This window comes from Physeter macrocephalus, chromosome 12, assembly GCF_002837175.3.
Source record: "Physeter macrocephalus isolate SW-GA chromosome 12, ASM283717v5, whole genome shotgun sequence".
Taxonomy (NCBI): domain Eukaryota; kingdom Metazoa; phylum Chordata; class Mammalia; order Artiodactyla; family Physeteridae; genus Physeter; species Physeter macrocephalus.
Genome location: NC_041225.1, coordinates 83,780,903 through 83,803,345, shown reverse-complemented (window position 1 = coordinate 83,803,345; position 22,443 = coordinate 83,780,903). Strand labels below are relative to the sequence as shown.

Sequence of the window (22,443 nt, the reverse complement as noted above, 5' to 3'; positions counted from 1 at the left end):
GGCACTATTTACAATAGCCAGGTCATGGAAGCAACCTAAATGCCCATCGACAGACGAATGGATAAAGAAGATGTGGTACCTATATACAATGGAATATTACTCAGCCATAAAAAGGAATGAAATTGGGTCATTTGTTGAGACATGCATGGATCTAGAGACTGTCATACAGAGAGAAGTAAGTCAGAAAGAGAAAAACAAATAGTGTACATTAACACATATATGTGGAACCGAGAAAAATGGTACAGATGAACCGGTTTGCAGGGCAAAAGTTGAGACACAGATGTAGAGAACAAACATATGGACACCAAGGGGGGAAAGCAGTGGGGGGGTGGTAGTGGTAGTGTGATGAATTTGGCGATTGGGATTGACATGTACACACTGATGTGTATAAAGTTGATGACTAATAAGAACCTGCTGTATAAAAAAAAATAAAATTCAAAAATTCAAAAAAAAAGATTATGACTCACTGAAGGCGCAGATGATTAGCATATCTTAGCGATAAAGTATTTTTAAAATTAAAGTATGTAAATTTTTTTTAGGCATAATGCTATTGCATACTCAATAGACTACGTAACTTTAATATGCACTGGGAAACCCAAAAAATTCATGTGACTTGCTTTACTGTGGTGGTCTGGAATGGAACCTGCAATATCTCTGAAGTATGCCTGTATATGTTTTAGATTTTTTGGGTTGTGGTAAAGTTCACATAACATAACATTAACCATTTAAAAGTGTGAGCTGGCTGATTATATTGGGTGCCACCAAGTACTATCAGGTGAATGTGAAAATGCTGCTCAGCTGTCAGTAGTGACATGGAAGAAACACACAAAACTCACACACACCTCATCTGCTTTCTTACTTCTGTTTACCCTTGTGCAGTGCAATTAAATCAACATATCGCACTTGTAAACATGTGTACCTTTCTTCATGAAAGCATTTAAAGCATCCTCAACACGAGTGTATGTCCTGGTTATAAGAATCCAAGGATTCAGGGAAGGAGGAAAGCCTTAAGCTTGTGTATGAGATGCTCATGAAGAGATGAGATTCATGGGACACCCTGAGAGCAAAGGGAGTAAAGGAACCCACGTTGAGCTTCATTGGAGACCACACTGAGGAACCCAAAGAAAGGAGAATGGAAGGCACAGGGCCCATCATTTGCTTTAAAGGGGATTAGAAGCATGTGCCATGGATTGAAGAAAAGGCTATAATGCTGAGAGCAGCAGAGTAACACTTTTGTGGCATTTAGTCTTATTTGGAACCACACAAACAGCTTTTCTGTTGTTGTTGTTATGAAAAGAGGATCCTGGCAAGACAACAAAAGCTGGATTTCTATTTTAAGCCAGAACAGAAGGAGTAAGAAGACAATGAGTCAGTCATCCACCTCTGTTGTTGTGACACTTCATCCTAAGAATGTCCTTCCTTCTGTCCTGTTAACTCAAAGGCCTGGGGCTACATCATACTCAAACTCATCACAAAACTTCATGTGTTTAGTTTTTAAAAATTGAGACATAGTGCTATTTATACTGTAGCATTACTTCAAGAATTGAAGATGCTTAAAATGGTGGAAATCTTCAGTTTCTTATTAATTTTTAAAAGTGTATTATTTTATAACATTGCACAGTTTTGAATGTTCTGTTCTGAACCTATTTCCCCCCCAGTCCTGTTATTTTCATGGGGTGAAAATTCCATATGAAGTGACATTTTTAGGAATACCCTTCATGTTATGGGAGAAATAATAGTATTTAGAGAACTTTTGATGTATCTGCTACTCAACCATTGTTAACTTTGTAGCGAGCAAAGGAAAGACCAATGACAGGGCCTGACTTCCTCAACTGATTTCTGGTCTTCTGTGCTTTCCATGCGTAGTAAAACCCCAAGGAGTCTGAGTAATAATATTCCTTGGGTTTTTGGTAATTTTTGATTGTGAACTCATGTGAAGTTTGCATTTACCTATGGGAATCTTATGAGGACTGAGCTAAGGGATCAACCTGCCAGAGAGTTTCCTTTTGCAGATTCCTAAACACTTCCAAACTGTGATCCCTTTCTCTTAGTTTGTAATTTACAGAACCCCAAGTAATAAATATTTGAACTCTAAAACCGAGAGGTTGTGGTTCTGAATTCTTAGGGACACACACACACACACACACACACACACACACACACACACACACCTCATAGCCCATCCTTTTACTCAAGGTCTCAGCTGTAAGCAGAAGACTCAGTTCTGACTCCCAAACTTTTATGGACCTATGTAAGGCTCTGAAACCAAATGTCTAGGTTATTGAGATTGGAAAATCACACTGCTTTAGGGTCAGCTAACCATCTGATTTGCAGAACCTTTTTTATTTTGTCCCTGGAAATGTCTATTTTCTTGTGAGCCTGGCTATGCATTTAAAACAACTTTTATCACATTTTTTTTTTCCAGGAAATTTTTTGTTTTTATTTTGCTAGGAAGTCCAGTGTATTACCAGCCAGGAGTAATTGATTTTTCACAAATGATTACCTCTTGCATGCTCAGAGGGCTAACTCAAATAAATGTTGTATTTAGAGCCTTTAATTAAAAACATCGCATATCCTGGGACTTCTGGGCTGATATCTTAATTCCAACTCCTTTGCTACCTCCCTGGCCTCATAGGCTCTGTGTGAGGAGAAGCCATCAGAAGAAAGCTGTGTATAGAAGAAATGCCAATGAGATCTGAAAAGCCACCTAACAAAAGGCTTTAATCTCATGGATGGAAGGGGATGCTTGCTCTCATGCTTTTACAATTTAGGCTTCCATTCTGATTCCCCAACTTTATAATAAATATTCTTTTAATTAAAATCAAGACACCAAGGGAAACTAGGCAATGCAATGTGGAAAATGTCCAGGAAGAATGAAATACTAGCTGATGACAGATAAATGAATCTTACTATACAAACAGTATAAATGTAATAGAAACCTCACAGTTGATTAGAGCTGGCCAAGTACTGCTTGAATCTAGTAATTTTACACTGTAAAAGTTTAGTAAAGTCTAGTGCCAAGGGTGTTGATCTAGAATGTAGTACAAGAAATTTTCAAAGAAATGAGCTCAACTTTTTTGCTTTTTACATTTGGAACTGAAATTCCAAATAATTTTTGGCCTCTCATCTTATCTCCCTTAAGACTGGAATTATTTAAAAGGCCAAATTCATACATAACTCAAGAGAGAGTAGTGGCAAGAATTTTAATATTAGTTGATAAGGCCTAAATGATGTACATAATAATTTCAAAGAGCAGCTATGCACATTCTTCACTAGATGATGCGCCAGTCACTGCAAAACACTGAGACAGTTAAAAAAAAATTCATGATTCAGATTCCCTGAGGCTTAGAGGAGCATCTGGTCTGCCTGGGTTATGGGCAAGGCGATTCCAGCCACTGGCAGTGCCTGTGGGATCTGAGCAGGACACACAAGGAACAAGGGTGTGGGATGATGTTCACAGTGTGTTTGAGCTTGTTGGCATTGACACAGCCTTCGAGGAGGGCGGTAAAGAGGCTAGGGACCTCTTTCCTAGGGACCCAGGAATCTGACTTTCAGCCAATTCAGCATTCTCTGGGCTTATGTTTCCCAAACGGTCTTTGGCAGAATGTTAGTGTCCTTCCAGACATCAGGATGTCAATAGGTGTTTGGGAAGGACTAGTGCCCTTCTAGATGTCAGTATGTTAATGGGTAGGGGTCAAGGGAGGGTTCCAGGGTCAAAAGAAGTTTAGTGGACAACGTCTGGAAATGCTGCCCCTGATACTTGCATCATATTTTGATGTGTAACCAGGTTTGAGGACCACAGGCCCGGAAATGTTGGAGAGGAGTAGATTCACTTATAGGAGTTAAGAATATAAGGAAGCTACCTTAGCGCCAACATGGTTCCAATTTTCTAATTTTTCACGTGAGGAAATGAAGGTTAAAAGATTTGCCTTTGATGGAGGCAGATCTCGTATCGGAACCCCATTGTCTTTAATGACAGCTCGCCTCTTTCCAGCTCACCTAGGGGCATGAGGATGGTGGCGGGTGGGTTTCCAGGCAAGTTGCAGGGCCAGCCCAGCAGGGATGAGGGAAGCCACGAGGGCAAGGTGGAGATGAGAACAGACTGGCGTGTGTTGCAGAGCTCTGAGGTGAGGGCAGGCCATGGCAGGGCTCTGCATGCTGGTGGGAAGCGACCTTGTCAGCTGCAGAGAAAGGTGTGTCCAGATGGGAATGGGTGGAGGCTGGAAAGGGATCCAGAAAGCACGATGAGTCTAGGCCCATGATGCCTGGCTAAGGAGCTGCTTGTACTTGTCAGGTTTCTACTAAATAAGCTTCGGTGAATCCCTTTGGTGATGTTAGGTTTGGCTGTCTGGCCCTGAAAATTAAATGCTATGCTTAAAGGTGTGGAGGGCATTATTTGAAGAATTTATTTTTATTTCAATTTAAGGCATGTCAAGTTCCTGATTAGTTTTTGTCCCTTGCAATTTGTCATTCATGGAACTACCCTGGAAATTCAATAAAGTGAATTAAACATGATCCTTTACATAATTCTTTAAAAAGTGTTCGTAAGATACCTACGAGGCCTTTAAAAAAAACCAAAACAAAAGGGAACTGCATTTTGTTTCTCTAGGGAGAAATTCTCAAAGCATGCACATGATCCTCTCCCGACAAACGGAATAAAAATATTTGCCATTATTTGAACAGAAATATAATGATTTGATTTCACCTTAATAGTGTAGTTTAATTAGCTGGGCTGCAGAAGAATTCCAACTCTACAGCAGGATCTCTTTTTATTTTCTCTCTAGTTGTGGTAAAAAACACATAACCTAATCTTAACCGTTTTTAAGTGTACAGTTCAGTAATGTTAAGTATATTCACCTTGTTATGCAACGAATCTTCAGAAACTTTCTCATCTGGCAAAATATGGCAAGATCTTTTGACTTGGGGTTCCTGATATACAATTAACCTCCTAATAAAATGGGCAGATTTCTAGGATTTTATTTAAGAAGCTGATAAGGGCTTCCCTGGTGGCGCAGTGGTTGCGCGTCCGCCTGCCGATGCGGGGGAGCCGGGTTCGCGCCCCGGTCTGGGAGGACCCCACGTGCCGCGGAGCGGCTGGGCCCGTGAGCCGTGGCCGCTGAGCCTGCGCGTCCGGAGCCTGTGCTCCGCGACGGGAGAGGCCGCAGCAGAGGGAGGCCCGCGTACCGCGACGGGAGAGGCCGCAGCAGAGGGAGGCCCCCGCGTACCACAAAAAAAAAAAAAAAAAAGAAGCTGATAAAAGTGTCTTTTGTTATGTAATATTTGATACATATAAAACAATGTGTGTAACATACATGTAATTTATGAAACCTGATAATAACAATACAAACCCCCATGAAACTACCACGCCCTACAGTTCCACTGGTCTGTGGGTTCCTTTCATATCCATTCCCCTTCCCCCCCTTTAGTTTAGTTTGGAAAACATATGAATTACATACTAGGCACTGTACCCCTTTGTGGGATGATTCTCTGTGACAAGTTTCTCTGTGCCCTGGAGGAGTTCATTGTATGGTGACAGGAACATATATGTGAATGAACACTTGTGACAGAATGAGAAAATTCATTAATAGATGTGTGAAAAAAAGTGCTATGAAAACCAAGGGAGGTTGGTGCTAATTCTCCCCAGGTGGGAAAAAGGAAAGCTACTGAGATGGAGTGATCAGTGAACTGGGCTTTGAAGAAAGAGGAATTGTTGACAGAGTAGATAAAGAAGATGAAAATATTTCAGCAAGCGGAAACAATATAAGCAAAGAGATCATTAGTAGCTATGAGGTATGTTCAAGGAACCCCAAAGGACAGAGTGTGCCTGGAGATGGCCCTCCTTCCACTTAGCTCCTCAATGAGCTTTGAGATATACTGAGTAACAGTCTTGAGCCAAGCATGGTTATGCTCTGGGGAACTACAGCCCTGGCTTCCAATAGCATATGTCTACAGGGGAAGATTGACAAGCAAACAATCAGTTACAACACCATGGTCAGTGCCATGAAGGAGTCCGTACAGGGTGCCAAGGGGGTCCAGGCACAGGGAGGAGTAGGTGGGAGGTGAGGTGGAGAAGTGGGGTGTGGTCAGGTTGAGAAGGGTCTACATACGCCATGTCAAGGAATTTGAAGTCTACTTTAGAGATCTTGAACAGTCAAGAGGATTTGGGGCACGGAAGTGAGTGGGACCATGACCTGATTATTTTTCTTTTTTTAAGGAAAAAAAACCTAGTGACAGTGAGAAAGGCTAAAGGAGCAGTTAGAAAGTTATTGCAGTAGTTCAGGTGGGAGATGCAGAACCTCAGACTAAGGCAATGACATTCATTCATCCATTCATTCCACAACTATTTATTAAGCAACTACTGAGTGCCAGGTATTATGCTTATGCTGGGGTAGAGGGTGCAGATGGATGTATCAGATGAGATGGGGTGTGAGAGAAGAGGATGCTCTACAGACAACTGTGAAGTGAGAGAAGACAAGGAGAGACAGAGGAGACCTTGGCAATAACTCTTCAGTCTAGAGTTTGGGCAGCTCAGAGGATGGTGACATATCTATCAATGAAGAGCAGTCCTGGGGAAAACGTGATGAATTTAGCTGGGACACGATGGGGAGAGATGCCTACATTTGAGATGCCCGTTGGGTACCGATACCATGGGCCTGGTCTTCTGAAGTCGAGGCCAGCAATGGGTGGACACATTAAGTAGCCATCAGCATATCCATTGTAGCTGAAGTCATGAGCATTAGTGATATTGCCCAGGGACAATGTGTAGAGAAGGTTGAAGACAATCCTGGAGAACAAGAGCTTAGCGGCAGTAGAAGGAGACAGGGGAAAACTGAAGACAGATTTAGAAGAGTCGGCAGCAGCCAGCAGAGGAGAGAGGTGAAAGAAGAGGGTACCCATTGCTGAAAGAGCTAACGTAGAAGGAGAAATGAGCAGAGATCCCTGGCTGGGGAGTTCAGGCTTGCAAGGTATGGACTAGAGCAACGATGCTGATGGAGGCCAGGGTGCAGTAGGCCGAAGAGTGAATGGAAGGAATCGTGGACAGTCTGCTCTGCAGAGAAGTTGGCAGATGAAAGGGAGGGAGAAGGAAGAGGGCGGCTTGAAGGAGGAATAAGGTATGAGACATTTTTAAAGGTTGAAGGAGGCCAGTAGGCAGCAGGGAGGAAGACAGCGGAGAGGAAAGGATGAAGATACCACAGGCAGAGGTGAATGAGAGAGAACAACATGAAGGACATGAGTAGCAAGAGAGGCAGACGGGCCAGGCTGCATCCGGGGAGGGGAGGGATGTTGGAGCAGGATGCATGAAAGCGCTACTTGAAGTGGAAGGTTTCTCACAGGACGGCTTCCACCTCTCGCTGAGACAGAAGAGTAGGTTGTCTGTTGAGAGTGAAAGAGCCAGAGATAGGACAGTCACCTCCGGGAGAACGGGAACAGTCTGGGAGAGACACCATGGGGGTGGAATCTGGGGCTCCATAAGGATGAGGTGAGAGTTTGCTAAGCAATGAGAAGGCCTCGTAAATGTGCAGTGGCCCCAACAGCATGCTTGGGCAATTCTCTTCTGAAGGGATCATCATCTTGGGAGCAGGAGAGGAGAAGACTATCAATTGCTCTGTCGCGGTATAAGGATGGGGCAGGGCAAGTGGGCTGGGCGTTAAGTAATCGAGGGTGTTCATGAGAGCGTCAACATGGGGTCCGTAGGTTAAGACGCCAGGCAGGCATTTATCCTATCCCCCAGGTTTTTGATTTGGAGGAGCCAGTCCCCATTGCTAATCAGAATCTATCAGTGTCTGGTGACCTGCTGAAATTTAGGCAGGATGTGATGGCCTTTGCCTGTGTACATAAAGCTACCATCCTAGTTAGACTGCAGGCTTTCAGGGTGCTGCCTCTTGGCTGGGATGATGGTAGACTCTCAGGGTTACCTGCATTTTCTAGATCTGTATTAGATAATATTTATCTCTAATACCACTGATTCATTGTGGACTTTTTTCCTCCATGTGTTCACACGTTTACTCATCCGGTACATTTCAACTCTTTTTTTCCCATGATCCTCTTCTCATGCAGATTTCCTAGTCTTCCTTTTTTTAAAGTTCAATTTAGAGATTTCAATAATATTGGACCAAACTTATGAGTGGAGGGAGTGGCCATAGCATGACTTAAAGCGTTCTGGCAATGCCCCTTGTGGAACTGAGGCAGGGTTTTATTTATTCATTTATTTTTTTGTAAAATATGGGCCCCTGAATTCCCTTTTTGAAAATGCAAATAAGCACAGGGTACATAGGCCAATGACTCTCTCTCTTCCAATGTGAATGTTTTTTTGTGCCAGTGAATAAAGGTAGGAATCTTAGAAGGCAAAGATTTACCTGGGGATACTGAGGGCCACGTTGGGAAACACTGAAAAGTTTCGATCCAAGAACTGGCCAATTCTCTCTCCATCAGTCATTACTGATAGATTATTCTCTTCTATGCGGGCAATAAGTTAACCCAGGTTCCATCTAGGTGGGAGATAAGAGCCAGCTGGGAATGGGGTCCTTTCAGAAAGGCAAAATGCAATGGGTAGCACCAGTCACTCTCAGCCTTCAGATTTCTTCTTCTAGGACCAGCAGGAAGCAAGAGGATGCTGAGGGCTGCAGAAGCCTGGCCTGGTAGTGTCTATTATGCCTGATCTGGCCATACTGGTCGTTACATGTTAAAATGCTCTTTCTGATTAGTAAATAGTGACCTGAGTGCCTGCCCTTGTACGCCTGCCACCCTCCGGGACTTCATGGACCATCCCCCATCCCACCCCATATCCAGCCACTAAAGCGTTAATGTTTGGCTCAATTGGGATGGAGGCCTTGCAAATTGTTAAAGATTTTGAATATTATTCCCGGAAAGAACTGTGCAGAAGCAGGAGGAAGGCAAACCTCATGGGTTCCTCATGTTACAGACCCTTTCTGCTCTCTGGCTATTTCCCATCATGGAGATATGGCTTTGGTACCAGGTCATGGGGCATTTCCCACACTCACGACAGGGCAGGGAGCATGACAGAGGAAGGTTTCAGGACCATCATTTACAAGGATGCCCTGTGCTAGTCCCAGACTGTGGTGAGGGCATGCTGTCACGCGGGGGAGAGAAACTTTCTGCATACTGCATCCTGGGGTGCGGGGAGATGATGTTTGCCCTCCTTCTTGTTTACTCCCTTTAGGAAACATGTGAATTTACCCTGTCCTCCTCAGAACATCATCACTCATAAAGGAAGCCAGCGATCAACGAGTAATTTGGGGGGCCCACTAAGCATCAGAGCCCCAGACAGCTTTCAGAAATACGTGGAAGGGCAGTTTTTAAAGACTCCATGAACAGGAAAATCAATCTCTAAGATCTTCCCTTGTAAAGAAATTCCTCGGGACTTACAAAATCAGGCCACATTAAGACATTTTTGCTGTCTTCCAAAGCAACATAGGCTTAACCAGATAGATTCACTGAAAAATATTCTGAATATTGCATAGCAATCTGACCTTGTGTGATCCTGCTTCCAATAATGAAAGGCATTAAATAAGAGACATTTTCCTGGAAATTAAAACCACGGTAAGATATCACTTCATGCCTGTTGAGATTGCTGTCATCAAGAAGACAAGAGATAGCAAGTATTAGCGGGAATCCTTGTGCACTGTTCATGGGAATGTAAATTAGTGCAGCCACTATGGAAAACAGTATGGAGGCTCCTCAAAAAATTAGAAATAGAGCTACCATATGACCCAGCAATTCCAATTTTGGGTATATATCTGAAGGAAACAAAATCACTATCCTGAAGAGATACAGGCACCCTCATGTTCAATGCACCATTATTTACAATAGCCAAGACATGTAAGCAACTTAAGTGTACACTGAAGGACGAATGGGTAAAGAAGACATGGTATACATACACGACGGAACAGTATTCAGCCATAAAAAGAAGGAAATCCTTCCATTTGCAACAGCATGGATGGACCTTGAGGGCATTATGCTAAGTGAAATAAGTCAGGCAGAGAAAGACAAATACTGTATGATTTCATTTACATGTGGAATCTAAAAGAACCAGATTCATAGAAACAGATCAGATTTGTGGTTGCCAGAGGTGGGGGCTCGGGTACAGGGTTGGGGGTGGAGGAATTGAGTGAAGGTAGTCAAAATGTACAACTTCCAGTTACAAGATAAAGCTTGGGGCATATAATGTACAACATGATGACTACAGTTTAGAATACCGTATTGCACATTTGACAGTTGCTAAGAAAGTAATCTTAAAAGTTCTTATCACAAGGAAAAATGTGTAACTATGTGGGGTGATGGATGTTAACTTATTCTGGTAAACTTTTTGCAACATATACATGTACCAAATCATTAAGTTGTATACCATAAACTTATAAAATGCTATCTGTCAATTCTATTTCCATGAAACTGGAAAAAAGAGACATTTCTCACTAATATAAATGGAATGCCATACAGTACAGTTATATATTCCTATTATAGTAGATATTTTAAAATATTAATCATAGTAATTATTATTAATAATAATACAAGGAACAATCTTAAGCAGATATATAGATATTCCTATATAGATAATCCTTTAATTTTCACCATCTACCTATGAGGTCAGAGCTCTCATTGTCCTCGTCATATAAATGAGGAAACTGGGGCACAAAGAGGTTAAGTAACTTGCCCAAGATCACGCAACCAGTAAATGGTGGAGTACTGCTTGGCTGTTGTATTGTTCCTAGCTGTCCCCACCCAGAGGTAACTGTTTTTAATAATCAAAGGGACTAAGTGAACAAAGGGTGATGCCTACTACAACAGAAGCCCCAGTGTTCACCTCAGGCTGCCACCACCAACACTCTCAGCCACCCTCTTCTTTAAGAGCCCTCTGAAAGTTTTCTTCCCCGGAGAATTCCAGACTTGAAGATATGTTTCCTTTTGAATCACCATAGAAAGCAGTCTGGCTGCCTCAGTTTTTTTTTTTTTAAACTTAAAAATAAAATGGTTATGCAGCCTTAAGTATTTAAACATTTAACTCTGGGGCTGCTGTGCTTAAGACTGCTTAAAATCTTGGTGAAATCACTCCAGCCTGGATTACTCTAATTGACCTGAGACTTGCACCTGTCCCTCCCACCAGGGTCCCTCCCACGCACACATTCTTGTCTGCTACAAGTCATCTTTTCCCCTCAAAACCAGAGGCTTCTGTTGGTGCAAAAGCCTCTTTCTTTCCAGAATCCTTGCCACATGGATCCACATCCTGACTGAGTTTTGCATTCATCCATTTATCATCTCTTTAAAGTCTTGCTTGAAATCATTTCTCCCTTTTGTTCAAGTCTAGTGTTCTATGAGGCTTCGGTTTCTGTCCTACACACAGATTTGAGTCGCCTTGCACTGTATGCTAAATGCTGGATTTCCAGAGATAAAGTGAAGACAGGCTCTAGCCCGGAGATGCTCACCATCTATTTTCCTCTGCTGGGCCTGCCATGGAAGAACTGAGATGCAGGGAATGGAAGAAGCTGTGGTAGTGGAGCAGTGCTGACTTCAAACGCACCTGGCTTTACAGCGCATGCTCTGATTGTGCATGAAGTCAGGGCACGTGCTAGAACTAGACTTGCAAGAGCTAATGTTTCTTTTTTTCATTTGGATATTACTTTGTTTGGTCTTTTCCTGGTCTGGGGGCCAGGGAATAGAAACTGATAGACAAGCACATATCATTTGGGCACGGCAGGTGATGGCGGGTTATTCCAGGCCCTGCGCTATTTGGGGAGATGCTGGCCAGAGCTATGTGGTGGCTCCAGGTGACGATGATGGGGAGGAGGTCCTTATTGATCTTGTGCTGGGCACATATAGGTGTGTCCTATAAATGGTAGCTAAAAGAATAAAATAAAGGTAGGTGCCACTCTTTATTGTTAAAAATAAAGAGGCCTGAGGCGCTTTCTCAGATGGGCTGACTAGTTGCTAAGACCAAGGTGGCTTTGGAAGAGTATCAGCTGGTGCAACTCAACAAACAAGTGTGTGTGCGTGTGTGTGCACACGTGCACATGTGCCACACACACACACATGCATGTGTATTTATTACATGTTAAGTAACACTCATCATTTACAGTATTCTGCTGATTCTTCCTGGGCACTGCACCCAGAGCAGGCCCTCCAGCTACTCCACCCAAAATGGCGTGTCCATTGGCAAACCCTAACGCATACTGACTCCTAATGACTCATGATTTTACCGATCATGTTAGTTTTTGCCAATTTTGTAAAAATTGTACAAAAGACGCTAGACTTATTGTCAATTATTTACACAGTTTCTTGTTGCCCTCTACCTACTCATGGTCCTGTTAACCTGTGTCATTCTCTGCTTTGAGCGGCCTGAGGTCTGAGGCCGGGGGAGGAGCTTGGGGCACTTACCACGGTGCAGCAGAGGGGCCAGAACCACCAGAGGAGAGCCAGGGCCAGAAGCAGGAACAGGATCAGCAGGGCGATTGCCAGTATGGAGCCATCGGACTGCGGGGCCGAGAGAGAGGGCGGTCAGCAGTGGGGCCGGCTGTGTGTGCAACCAGCATGTGAGCTTGGGGGGCAAGGCAATACCTGTGGTCTCCCCCTCCCCGCACTCCCATCCCCAATATGCAGAGTTAAGGCCCAGAGAAGAGCACAGTTTGCCAAGTAAATGGTTGGAACTCTGCCCAACATTCTGGGCAACACACTCTATGTAGTCAATTCTCATGAGAAGTGGGTTTGTCTTTTCAGGGAGGCCCCGTTCTTCTCTTTGAACAACATCCTGAAGGACCAGTCCTGCAGGAGACATAGCAGATGGCTGCCTCTGCAGCTGGGCACTGAGATGGCCTACCGCTACCCATCTGCCTCCGGACCATCACTCTGTGCCCGGTGACAGCCTCCCCCATCCCTGGATCTGCTGTTCCCGCCACCCCTTGGGCTGGACTTGGGACAATTCTCAGAACTCAGCCTGCTCCCCTGAGCCTGTTTCTCATAGGTGCGTGTAAGAGATTCCCGAGGCAAAGTCTAGAGCCCACTGATGGGATGTGATAAAAGGTAGAGGGAGTCCAGGGAGTAGAGGGTGAGGCAGCTTCTGCTGACCCTGGGAGGGGAGGGGTGTGGTGACTGAGTCAACGCTGCTCTCGGGTCCAATGAGGCAGGCACCCAAGACAAATCATGCCCACTTCCAAATATGCCTAGGCCAGTCCCCAAAACAGACAGTTGCCGTGGCCTGACATGATTACTAACTTTCATCAACAGAGATCCCACTCCCTCGGTGTCAGTATTCTGGGGCTGCTGGTTCAAGGGAGCAGATTTAAGTCCCCCCCGCCACCCCTTCCTCCCAGCTACCGGGAGTGCAAGCGGGTACAACCTTTGGAGCTGGGGGCGAGGGGCAAGTTGTCACAGGTATTAATTGTCATAGGTACCCCTTCTGAATAAAGCTGGCAATTCCACTTTTAGCTCCCCCCCCAAAATCAGATGTTTGCACAGATGATGATGATAAAGGAAAGCAACCTAAATGTTTAACAATTAAGGACTTGTTAATAATTCATTGTAGAACCACCAATTACTCTGTAGACATTATGTTTACACATAATATTTAAATGACCTGAGAGAACAGCCCTGATATAACGAGTGGACTTATGTTTGCCAAGAGTGAGAGAGAGACTGAGGGATATTTACTCAAATATTAATGGTGATTTTGCTGGTAGTGGATTTATGGTAATTAAAAAAAAATCTGTCTTTGCTTTTCTTTTTCTTTTTTTAACATTGCACAGCGAGAAAATAAACTATTGAAGTTGTATGTTAAAAATCTGCCCTTGGGGCTCCTCCCTATGGTATCAGGACTCACGTGGCCCTGGGGCTCTCACCCAGGATCAGTGGACCTATGGGGTGCACAGATGGGCTGAAGTGGATGGAAGGGGTGACCCTCCTGAAACAACACTCATGATCTTCAGAGCATGTGTCTTCAGGGGAGACTGTTCACAGCATGATCAGACTTTCAAAGCTGCCCTCTCCCCAGCCATTTACAGAGGGGGAGGTTGGATGGCCTGTCCGAGGCTACACAGCAGGTTAATGGCAGAGCTGGGGTGTGACTCACCCCTACTCTGAGTGCTCAGTGGGGGCTACTGGAAGCTCTTTAAAGGCAGCTTTTACTCCTTGGCATGTCTTTGACCCAAAAGCCAGGGAACCAAACACTCGGCTCCCACCAAGCCAAGGCTTGGGAATGCCAGATTGTCCCCGAGGGAGCTGCACCTCACAAGTGCAGGTGCAGGGCTGGGCAGTGGGTGGGGAGAGGGCACAGCAGCCCGAGGATGCTCCTGGACCCACAACGTTTATGCATGAGCTACGGCAGGGTGATGCTCTCCTTGAAGATACAAAGAAATCCCATGTGTTCTCCAAACTTACTGTTAGTCAAGACAGCCCTCTTGATCTTTCAGTCTCTACGTTCCATGCCCATAAAATGGAGATACTGAACCTCACCTGCCTCATTGCATTGATGTGAGGAAAAAATGAGCTGTAAGATGTAAGCAGACATGGCCCGACAAGTGGGATGGAAGCTATCATGTCAGACGCTGAGCTGTAACTCATCCTCCCTTTGTTTCCTCATGGCCAGCAAACATGATGGCCATTTCAGATCATAAATCTGTCTGCAGTCAGAATAATAAGTGGTTGGGTTACTGCAAGGCTTATAAAACAGTGGTCTTTCAGTATTAAGTTATAATTTAGTAAAGACTACAGACTGCATTTATTCCCATTATATGCAATCTCCCCTCTCCTGATTTAATTTTCACTCTAGAGGGAGGAACTGAAGCAGAAAGGATGATATATTGTGGGGAAAATTATTTTAATTCCTTCTGGAAAAAGAAGGAGTTTTCCTGTGAAGTGGGGAGGGTGGAGGGCAGGGACCACAAGCGGAGAGGGGAGGCTTCAGCTCTGGAAGGAGATTTCCTGGATTCAGACAAAGCTTCATCCGGCCTGTCTCTGACCAGGCTTGGTCTGCCTCTTCCCAGTCCCCCCTTCCGTAGCGAAGGAGGACAGCGTGGGGCTCAGCAGGGTCAAGGTGCAGTGGGGACGCTGGGGGAGTGGAAACGCAGTGGGGCAGGAGCTCCTGGAGGGACTGACCCTTGCTCTGGATGCAGCCCCCAGTAAAGCCCCCCAACGCACTGCCTGGTTTCAAGATCTTCCAGCACCGTTATATACAAACACCCAGTGCAAAAGAGTCACCGTCAGACAAAGGGCATGAATTTTTGATAAACTTAGACATGAAGCTAATGTTCTACAAGTGGGTAACATGTGCATGCAACCTCGGAGGAGGTTCATTCAGCAAACGTTTACTGAGGGTCCGTCCAGTGCCCGTGGAGCAGACCTCAGCGGTAAGGATGGATTAGACAGAACCAAGGTGCTCATGGTCTGCTGAGGGCTATGTAACAACCATTACCCACACTCAGGGGCCTGTGTGTTATTCAACAACTGTACACGCAGCACCTTTAATTAATTAATTTATTTTTGGATAGTTTTAATTTTATTTAAAAAATTTTAATACAGTTTTAAAGGTTACTGTCCATTTGCAGTTATAACAAAATATGAGCTCTATTCTCCGTGTTGTACAGTAGTACATCCTTGAGTCTATCTTACACCCAACAGTTTGCACCTCCCGCTCCCCCAACCCCTCTGTTGCCCCCGCCCCAACCTCCCGCCCGCCACTGGTAACCACTAGTTTGTTCTCTATATCTGTGAGATTCATGCAGCACCTTTTATGTGCCAGGCAATGAAAAAAGCAAACAGTCTCTTGAGTCTTAAAGCTTACATTCTGGTGCAATAGTAATACTGATAGTGATGATAATAATACTTGTTATCAGTATAGCTCATATTTATTGAACACTTACTATGTGCCAGGGACTGTCCTTTCTAAATGTACTAACATGCTTTCCATATGTTAGTTCACTTAATATTAACAACCTTATGAATTCAATAATATTGTTTTTTTCCTATCTTACAGAAAAATACTGAGGCAAGGACAGAAGAAGCAGCTTGTCCAAGGCCACAGGAAGAAACCAGAATTTAAAGCTGGGCCATTTGGTAAGACATGGAAGCAACCTAAATGTCCACTGACAGATGAATGGTTAAAGAAGATATGGTACATATATACAATAGAATACTACTCAGCCATCATAAAGAATGAAATAATGACATTTGCAGCAACATGGATGGACCTAGAGATTATCATACTAAGCGAAGTAAGTCAGACAGAGAAAGACAAATACTATATGATATCACTTATATGTGGAATGTAAAATATGGCACAAATGAGCCTATCTACAAAACAGAAACGGACTCACAGACAGAGAACAGACTTGTGGTTGCTAAGGGGGAGGGAGGGATGGATTGGTAGTTTAGGATTAGCAGATGCAAACTATTATATAGAGAATGGATAAACAATAAGGTACTACAATATAGCACAGGGAACTATAGTCAATATCCTGTGATAAACCATAATGCAGAAGAATATGAAAAGGAATGTATATATGTGTATAACTGAATCACTTTGCTGTATAGCAGAAATGAACAATGTAAATCAACCATATTTCAATAAACTAAATTTTTAACAAAGTTGGGCCATTTGGTTCCACAGCCTACAAGTTCAACCAGCAGGTCACTGCCCTCAGCAAGCACTAAGAACTAAGTGTCTGCAAGTAGCACTTCATAGAGGAGGCGACACTGGATTCTCGCCCTCAGGGCGAAGGAGAGCTTGGCATTCCTGCACAGAAAGCAAACACAAAGTGCATGGTGTAGGGTTGAAGGAGGCAGGGTCGCCACTGGTGGAGCCCAAGCTGAGGGGCATGGCTTCTATCTTGAGCCTGAGTGGCTTCAACCTGGGGGGACAGTGATCGCACTTGTTTCTTGGGAAGTAAACGCTTTCAATGCATAGGGTATGCGCCTGAGGAGGGGAAGACTATAGAGGTCGAAGGCCCAGGTGGAAGGCTCCTGCAGTTCCTCCCAGTCTTTTAGGATGACATTTTACAGGATCACTCCTTCTGAAACTCTTGCATTTTCATGGATGTCTTTGTACTAATTTTACTAACGATAGCGACTGTTATTGTGTGCTATCTACATTCCCGGCACTATGCAAAGTGCTACCTATGCATGAGCTCATTTAATTAAACGAGACTCGTTAAAGCAGTCTTGTTGCAGGAACTGCTATCCCCTTTTTTGAAGGTAAGGAACAAGGAGACTCAGCGAAGGTATGTAACTTACCCAGACCCTTCCCGTACCGCTTATGGACATATTTATATGCCCTCAATTTTAATGTTGCAAAACTGGGAATTGAACCTTCACAGTCTGATTTTAGAAACTTGGCCCCTTCCACTTCATCATTACACTCTAATGTCAGATTTATAAAAAATTCACTTAAGAAATATCTATACTTGAAAGACTAAACATAAGGCAGCTGCATGAGAGACTGAGACCGTGTTTGTAATTGCTGCATCTGATGGAAGGAAGTTCATCCACATGGCTCCAGGTGGATCAGAGTGTCACATAGTGCAAGTCGTACTTCAGAGTGAAGTCCGAAAGGGATGGAGGCCACAGCAGGGCCTGCCTGCCCCTTATGCTCTTGAATTGGAATTTCTATCAATTACCTTGTGAAGAGGAATAGACAATCATGTAAGGATGGCTCTGTGTTACCTGTTGAATGAATATGAGTATGTAGCAGAAATACATACACATCTGCCCTGTTTAGTATTTGCTTCATTCATGAAATTAGTTCAGCTACTCTAAATTAATCCTTTTGCATTTTCATCCAGTCCCAAGATGAAAAGCCCCTTTGGGTGCTAAGACTCTGCCATGGGCCGGGAGGCATGTGGAATGTTCCACAGCCCACACCATGTAGCCTGGTGGCCCAGAACCTGGCTCTGTCCTCCTGCTCTGGTGCAAACTGCCTTGGCTCCTTGGGCTTTGGCCTCCAACCTACCCTCCTGTGTCCCAGCTCACTGTCTGCCGGCACACCCTGTGTTACCCGCTGCCTGCTCCCCAAAGCTTCTTCCTGGATCGGAGCTCAGGAGGGTCATGGGCTGACCAGTGCTCTCAACCTGACTCAGGACAAGTGTGTGGACTCGGCCTCTACTCCTCCCTTCACCAGGGCACAGGGTGGTCAGGACTGGAAAGACCCCTGGGCCCACATGGCCTCCACCATGGGGCTGAGCGGGGCCATTTGGGTCAGGGCCTAAGTGCGCCTGCCCAGGCCCTGTCCTGGATGGCTAAATGGCAGGGGGCGAGGCTTCCTCACCACGCAGAAGTTCCGAACCAGCCAGCCTCCAGGCTTGGAAGTGGATGCATCCTCCAGGCTCTCTGACGCCGGGGAGGGGAGCCTGAGCGAGGCCTTGCCTGGACTTGACTTTATGACAAGAAGCGAGAGCAGGAGCTGACCTGCCCAGCAAACTCTGCTCCTGTCCTCGCTGGGCAGCCTTTGCATGGAATTCTCTGGAAGCTTTGAAAGAGATTTCAGAAGGGAAAACAGCAGCACATAAATAGCCAAAGATTGACTCCTGCCACTGTTATTTTCCCCACAGCCTAAATATCAACACAAGTTAATTTCTTATTTTATTTAAAAAGTAAAAATAAAGTTTAATAAATCAACATGGCCCTTTGGTTTAAAATATTTTCAGCAGGAGGTGGGGGGGCTTTGGGGTGTGACTAGAGACGAAAGGAAGCAGTGCTAAGGAGGTACATCTTCCAGTTAGGGGAGGGGACATCCATTTTCTTCCATAAGTAGTAGCTTTATGCCTTTTTTCCTATGAGTGCTGAGCTGTAAGATGCTCACAGAGGCCTTCAGTGGAGTGTATGCAGACACAAAATATTAAACACGAGGGCGGATGCTTGGGCTGCAGCTTCCTCTGGTCATTCCTTGTTAGGATAAACTTCCCTGAAGGCTGTCTGGCTTGCAAGGCAAATCCCTGCATCGTGGCTTTTTAAAATGCCTTTGTCCCCGGCTCACCAAATGAGGGCATCTTTTAAGATGAGGAGGCATTGTTTTCAAGAGTATAGATTTGGAAACTTGAATAATGAAAGCATCTCTCACATGGTAGGTTTCTAGTAATTGTGGATTTCTGACGCACGGCAGGGGGGTGAGGGGTCTTGTGTGACAGGAGAGAGAGAGGCCTCTGGGCAACAGAGCATCAGGCATCGCTGCCCCTTCCTGTCTTGGTTTTTCTATAGTGGTTTTTTTTTTTTTTTTTTTTTTTTTTTTTTTGGCTCTGAACATTTTATCTTTAAAAAAACAGAAAGAAAAGGGAAAAAGAAAAACTGTCCCCACAGGGGGGGAAGGCCCCCAGTGGGCCCCTGCCTGTTGTTCCCTCTTGGCTTCAGAGACTTCTGTATAGGCCTCAGCTGCTTGCTGGCCAGGGTAAAGGGAGGAGGGTCAAACTGAGAGGAATAATGGGAAACTGGGGGAAGCTCAAGTTAAAGAAACTTGGTGGAATCCCCCATTTCCATGCTGGGTTGGAACTGGGATTCTTCCTTGTCGTTCAGGCATGGGGTTATTATGTAGCCAATGAAGTGTCTTCAGTTCTGCCTGGAAAACGGTCTCAGTTAAGAAGGGAGCATCCTTCCCCACTCCCGTGTATCCTTCCACGTTGAGGGCACTGTGTGTAAAACTCCAGGCCTTTCTTCCCCTTTACTCATTCAGTAAACAAGGCCAGAGCACAGCGAACATGGGCCCCTGCTCTCCCCTTCCTATCTGGGGAGTGTGCTGCCCACCGAGAGAGAGCAGAGGCTGTCTTCTTCTGCTCCGTGCGGGCTGGTTTTGTGTGGGGCCTGATGCTTGTATGATCTGGGGAGCCCTCTTTAAGAAAAAGAACATAAAAATACAAATGCAAAATAATAAGCACCCCTCCCAGGGCCTTAGAAGGGCTAGAAGGGACCCAGGCAAATGAGGATCCCTGAAACTTAAACTTCATCAGCGTTCCCGTAACTCTGCCCCTGGCTGTGCGTCTTCCCTGGACAGGTCCCAAGCCAGCAACGAGGTTGGCAAAGCTATTTAATCCTGGGCTTCAGTTTCCAGCCCATTTGCTGCCATACAGCCTTAGTCTCCAGTCCGCAGCAACAAAGGCAATACTGAGGTTTTCATATATGGTTTGAGGGTCTCATTTCTATTTGTTCACATGTTTTATTGCCCCCAGGACAGTGATCCCTCCAATATCTCTTATTTGGGGCTTCCCTGGTGGCGCAGTGGTTGAGAGTCCGCCTGCCGATGCAGGGGACGCGGGTTCGCGCCCCGGTCCGGGAAGATCCCACGTGCCGCGGAGCGGCTGGGCCCGTGAGCCGTGGCCGCTGAGCCTGCGCGTCCGGAGCCTGTGTTCCGCAACGGGAGAGGCCGCAACAGTGAGAGGCCCGCGTACCGCAAGACAACAACAACAAAAATCTCTTATTTTAACTTCCCCCAGGGTGGACCCTGGTAATTGTAACAATTACATTTTGAAAACAGTGTACAGGAATTATTAACAAAGGGCTAAGGAGAGCCCTCCCTGATGGGTGGTGGGTTTGCTGCAGTTCTAGGATGTAGGCTAGGTTTTGTGGATTCTGAGCACCACCACTGAGTTACTGAAGATACTCAGATTCTTTCACATGGTTAGATGAGGCTGTCTTGTAAACATTTAACCTGAAGAATGAATTAGCAGGTTTATTCTGCCACATTGAAGGGCTATTAGCCAAACTCTGCCAAAAATATGACAGGAAAACAGCTGATGATCCATTAGATATTTTTAAAAGCTGGCAAGATTGTTTCCCTGGTTTCAGTTGGTAAATGATGATGCCACAGGGCACTCCAGGACGCGACGAGGAGACTTTGCTATGACGTGAGGCTACCCAGGGGTCCCTCTTTCTCTCCTCCATCCATGGCCCTGCCCCTCTTTCTCTGGTATTGAGTGAGATTGTCTTTGAGGCACTGTCGAAAAGCACTCAAGGGAAAGAGGCCCTTCCACTACGGGCAGTTCTGGTCCATGACCTTGTGATCTCATGGCAACTTGCTTGTTCTAAATACCCAAGAGGCCATCTGGGTGAGAGGGAGATGTGCAGACAGAGATTAAGGGACCAGGGACATGCTGACTTTTCCTGCTCAGATGGGAGAACCTGTGAGCGGGCAGAGGAGTGTCAGCTCCTCCGAGGGAGCCTGGAAGGCTCTGTACCCCCTGCTGCACCCGTCACCCTCCACTCCAGGCAGCTTTGCTCCCTCCCTGGGCACAGGCTGCCACTTGGGAGGTGTCACATTCCAGTGCTCTGAAGTGGAATTTCGAACCATCCTCAGCAGCTGGTATGAGCTCTGTTTCCTGCCCAGACAAAACTGGCAGAGCACAGGCAAGTTTTATTTCGAAAGATGAAATTTAAATCATTTTATTGCTGCTGAGAAGTTCTGGATGGGCAAGCCCAGAGACCAAAATTCTCTCTCTCCCAGAGCTTATATATTCTGACTGTTATTTCTGGAAGTAACTTTAGCCATTATCAAACTTCTCCGCCCATCCCACCCTGCATTTTATTGGAATTCTATTGCCCTGGCATCTGTGGCAGTGCCCTCCTCAGCTTCCTTCCTCCTATCTCCGATTATTCCTTGCCCACCTCCTCATGGGCTTTTCCTTGTATGCAGTCCCTTAAATGTCAGCTTGCCACATGGATCCATTTTTTTTAAGAAAGGTATATACTTTTTATTGTGCCTGAAGTGTCTACTTCTTTTTCACTTTAAAAAATTAGGGTAAAATATATATACACATAACATTTGCCACTTTAACCATTTGTCGTATACAATTCGGTGGCATTCAATACGCTGACCATGTTGTATGACCCATGGATGCATTCTTGGTCCCTTGCTGTTTTTCTTTCTAAAACTCTTTCTAAAACTTTCTAAACATGGGCTGTCTCCTTTCCTTTCATAGTTTAAACTCTCATCTAGATATTGATGACTCAACTCTTTATCTCTAGCCTAGATCTCTCCTTATGCTTCAGGGTCAGAGTCAGGGTCATTCCACTGTCTGGTAGGTCCTACTGACACTGCAAACTCAACAGTTCCAACTGAGCTCACTGTTTTCCCCTTCGAACCTGTTTGTTCTCTTCCCCTCATTCAATGGTACTACCTATCAATCCAAGTGGGAAATCTGGAAGTCCATCTCAGTTTTCTTTTTCTCCCTCTCTCCCCTACCTGAGGTCACACCCTCCTATCAGCACATCTGCTCCTTTGACCACCTAAGGACTTCTTGAATCTGCCCTTGTCTACTCCTTCTCCAATACTTGATTAGGTTTATTATTTATTTATTTATTTGCGGTACGCGGGCCTCTCACTGTTGTGGCCTCTCCCGTTGCGGAGCACAGGCTCCGGACATGCAGGCTCAGCGGCCATGGCTCACGGGCCCAGCCGCTCCGCGGCATGTGGGATCTTCCCGGACCGGGGCACGAACCCGTGTCCCCTGCATCGGCAGG

General features: G+C 45.2%; 1 protein-coding gene across 6 annotated transcripts in view; it reads right to left on the bottom strand.

Annotated features, from left to right (window-relative positions):
- Nucleotides 1–22,443, bottom strand: part of ANTXR1 (ANTXR cell adhesion molecule 1) — a 249,725-nt gene that overhangs the window by 90,465 nt on the left and 136,817 nt on the right. For all 6 annotated transcript variants that reach the window (XM_028496612.1, XM_007126731.4, XM_007126732.4 and 3 more), the window contains exon 13: nt 12,391–12,486. In XM_028496612.1, coding sequence (XP_028352413.1) covers nt 12,391–12,486 — 96 coding nt within the window. The remainder of the gene's footprint in view (nt 1–12,390; nt 12,487–22,443) is intronic.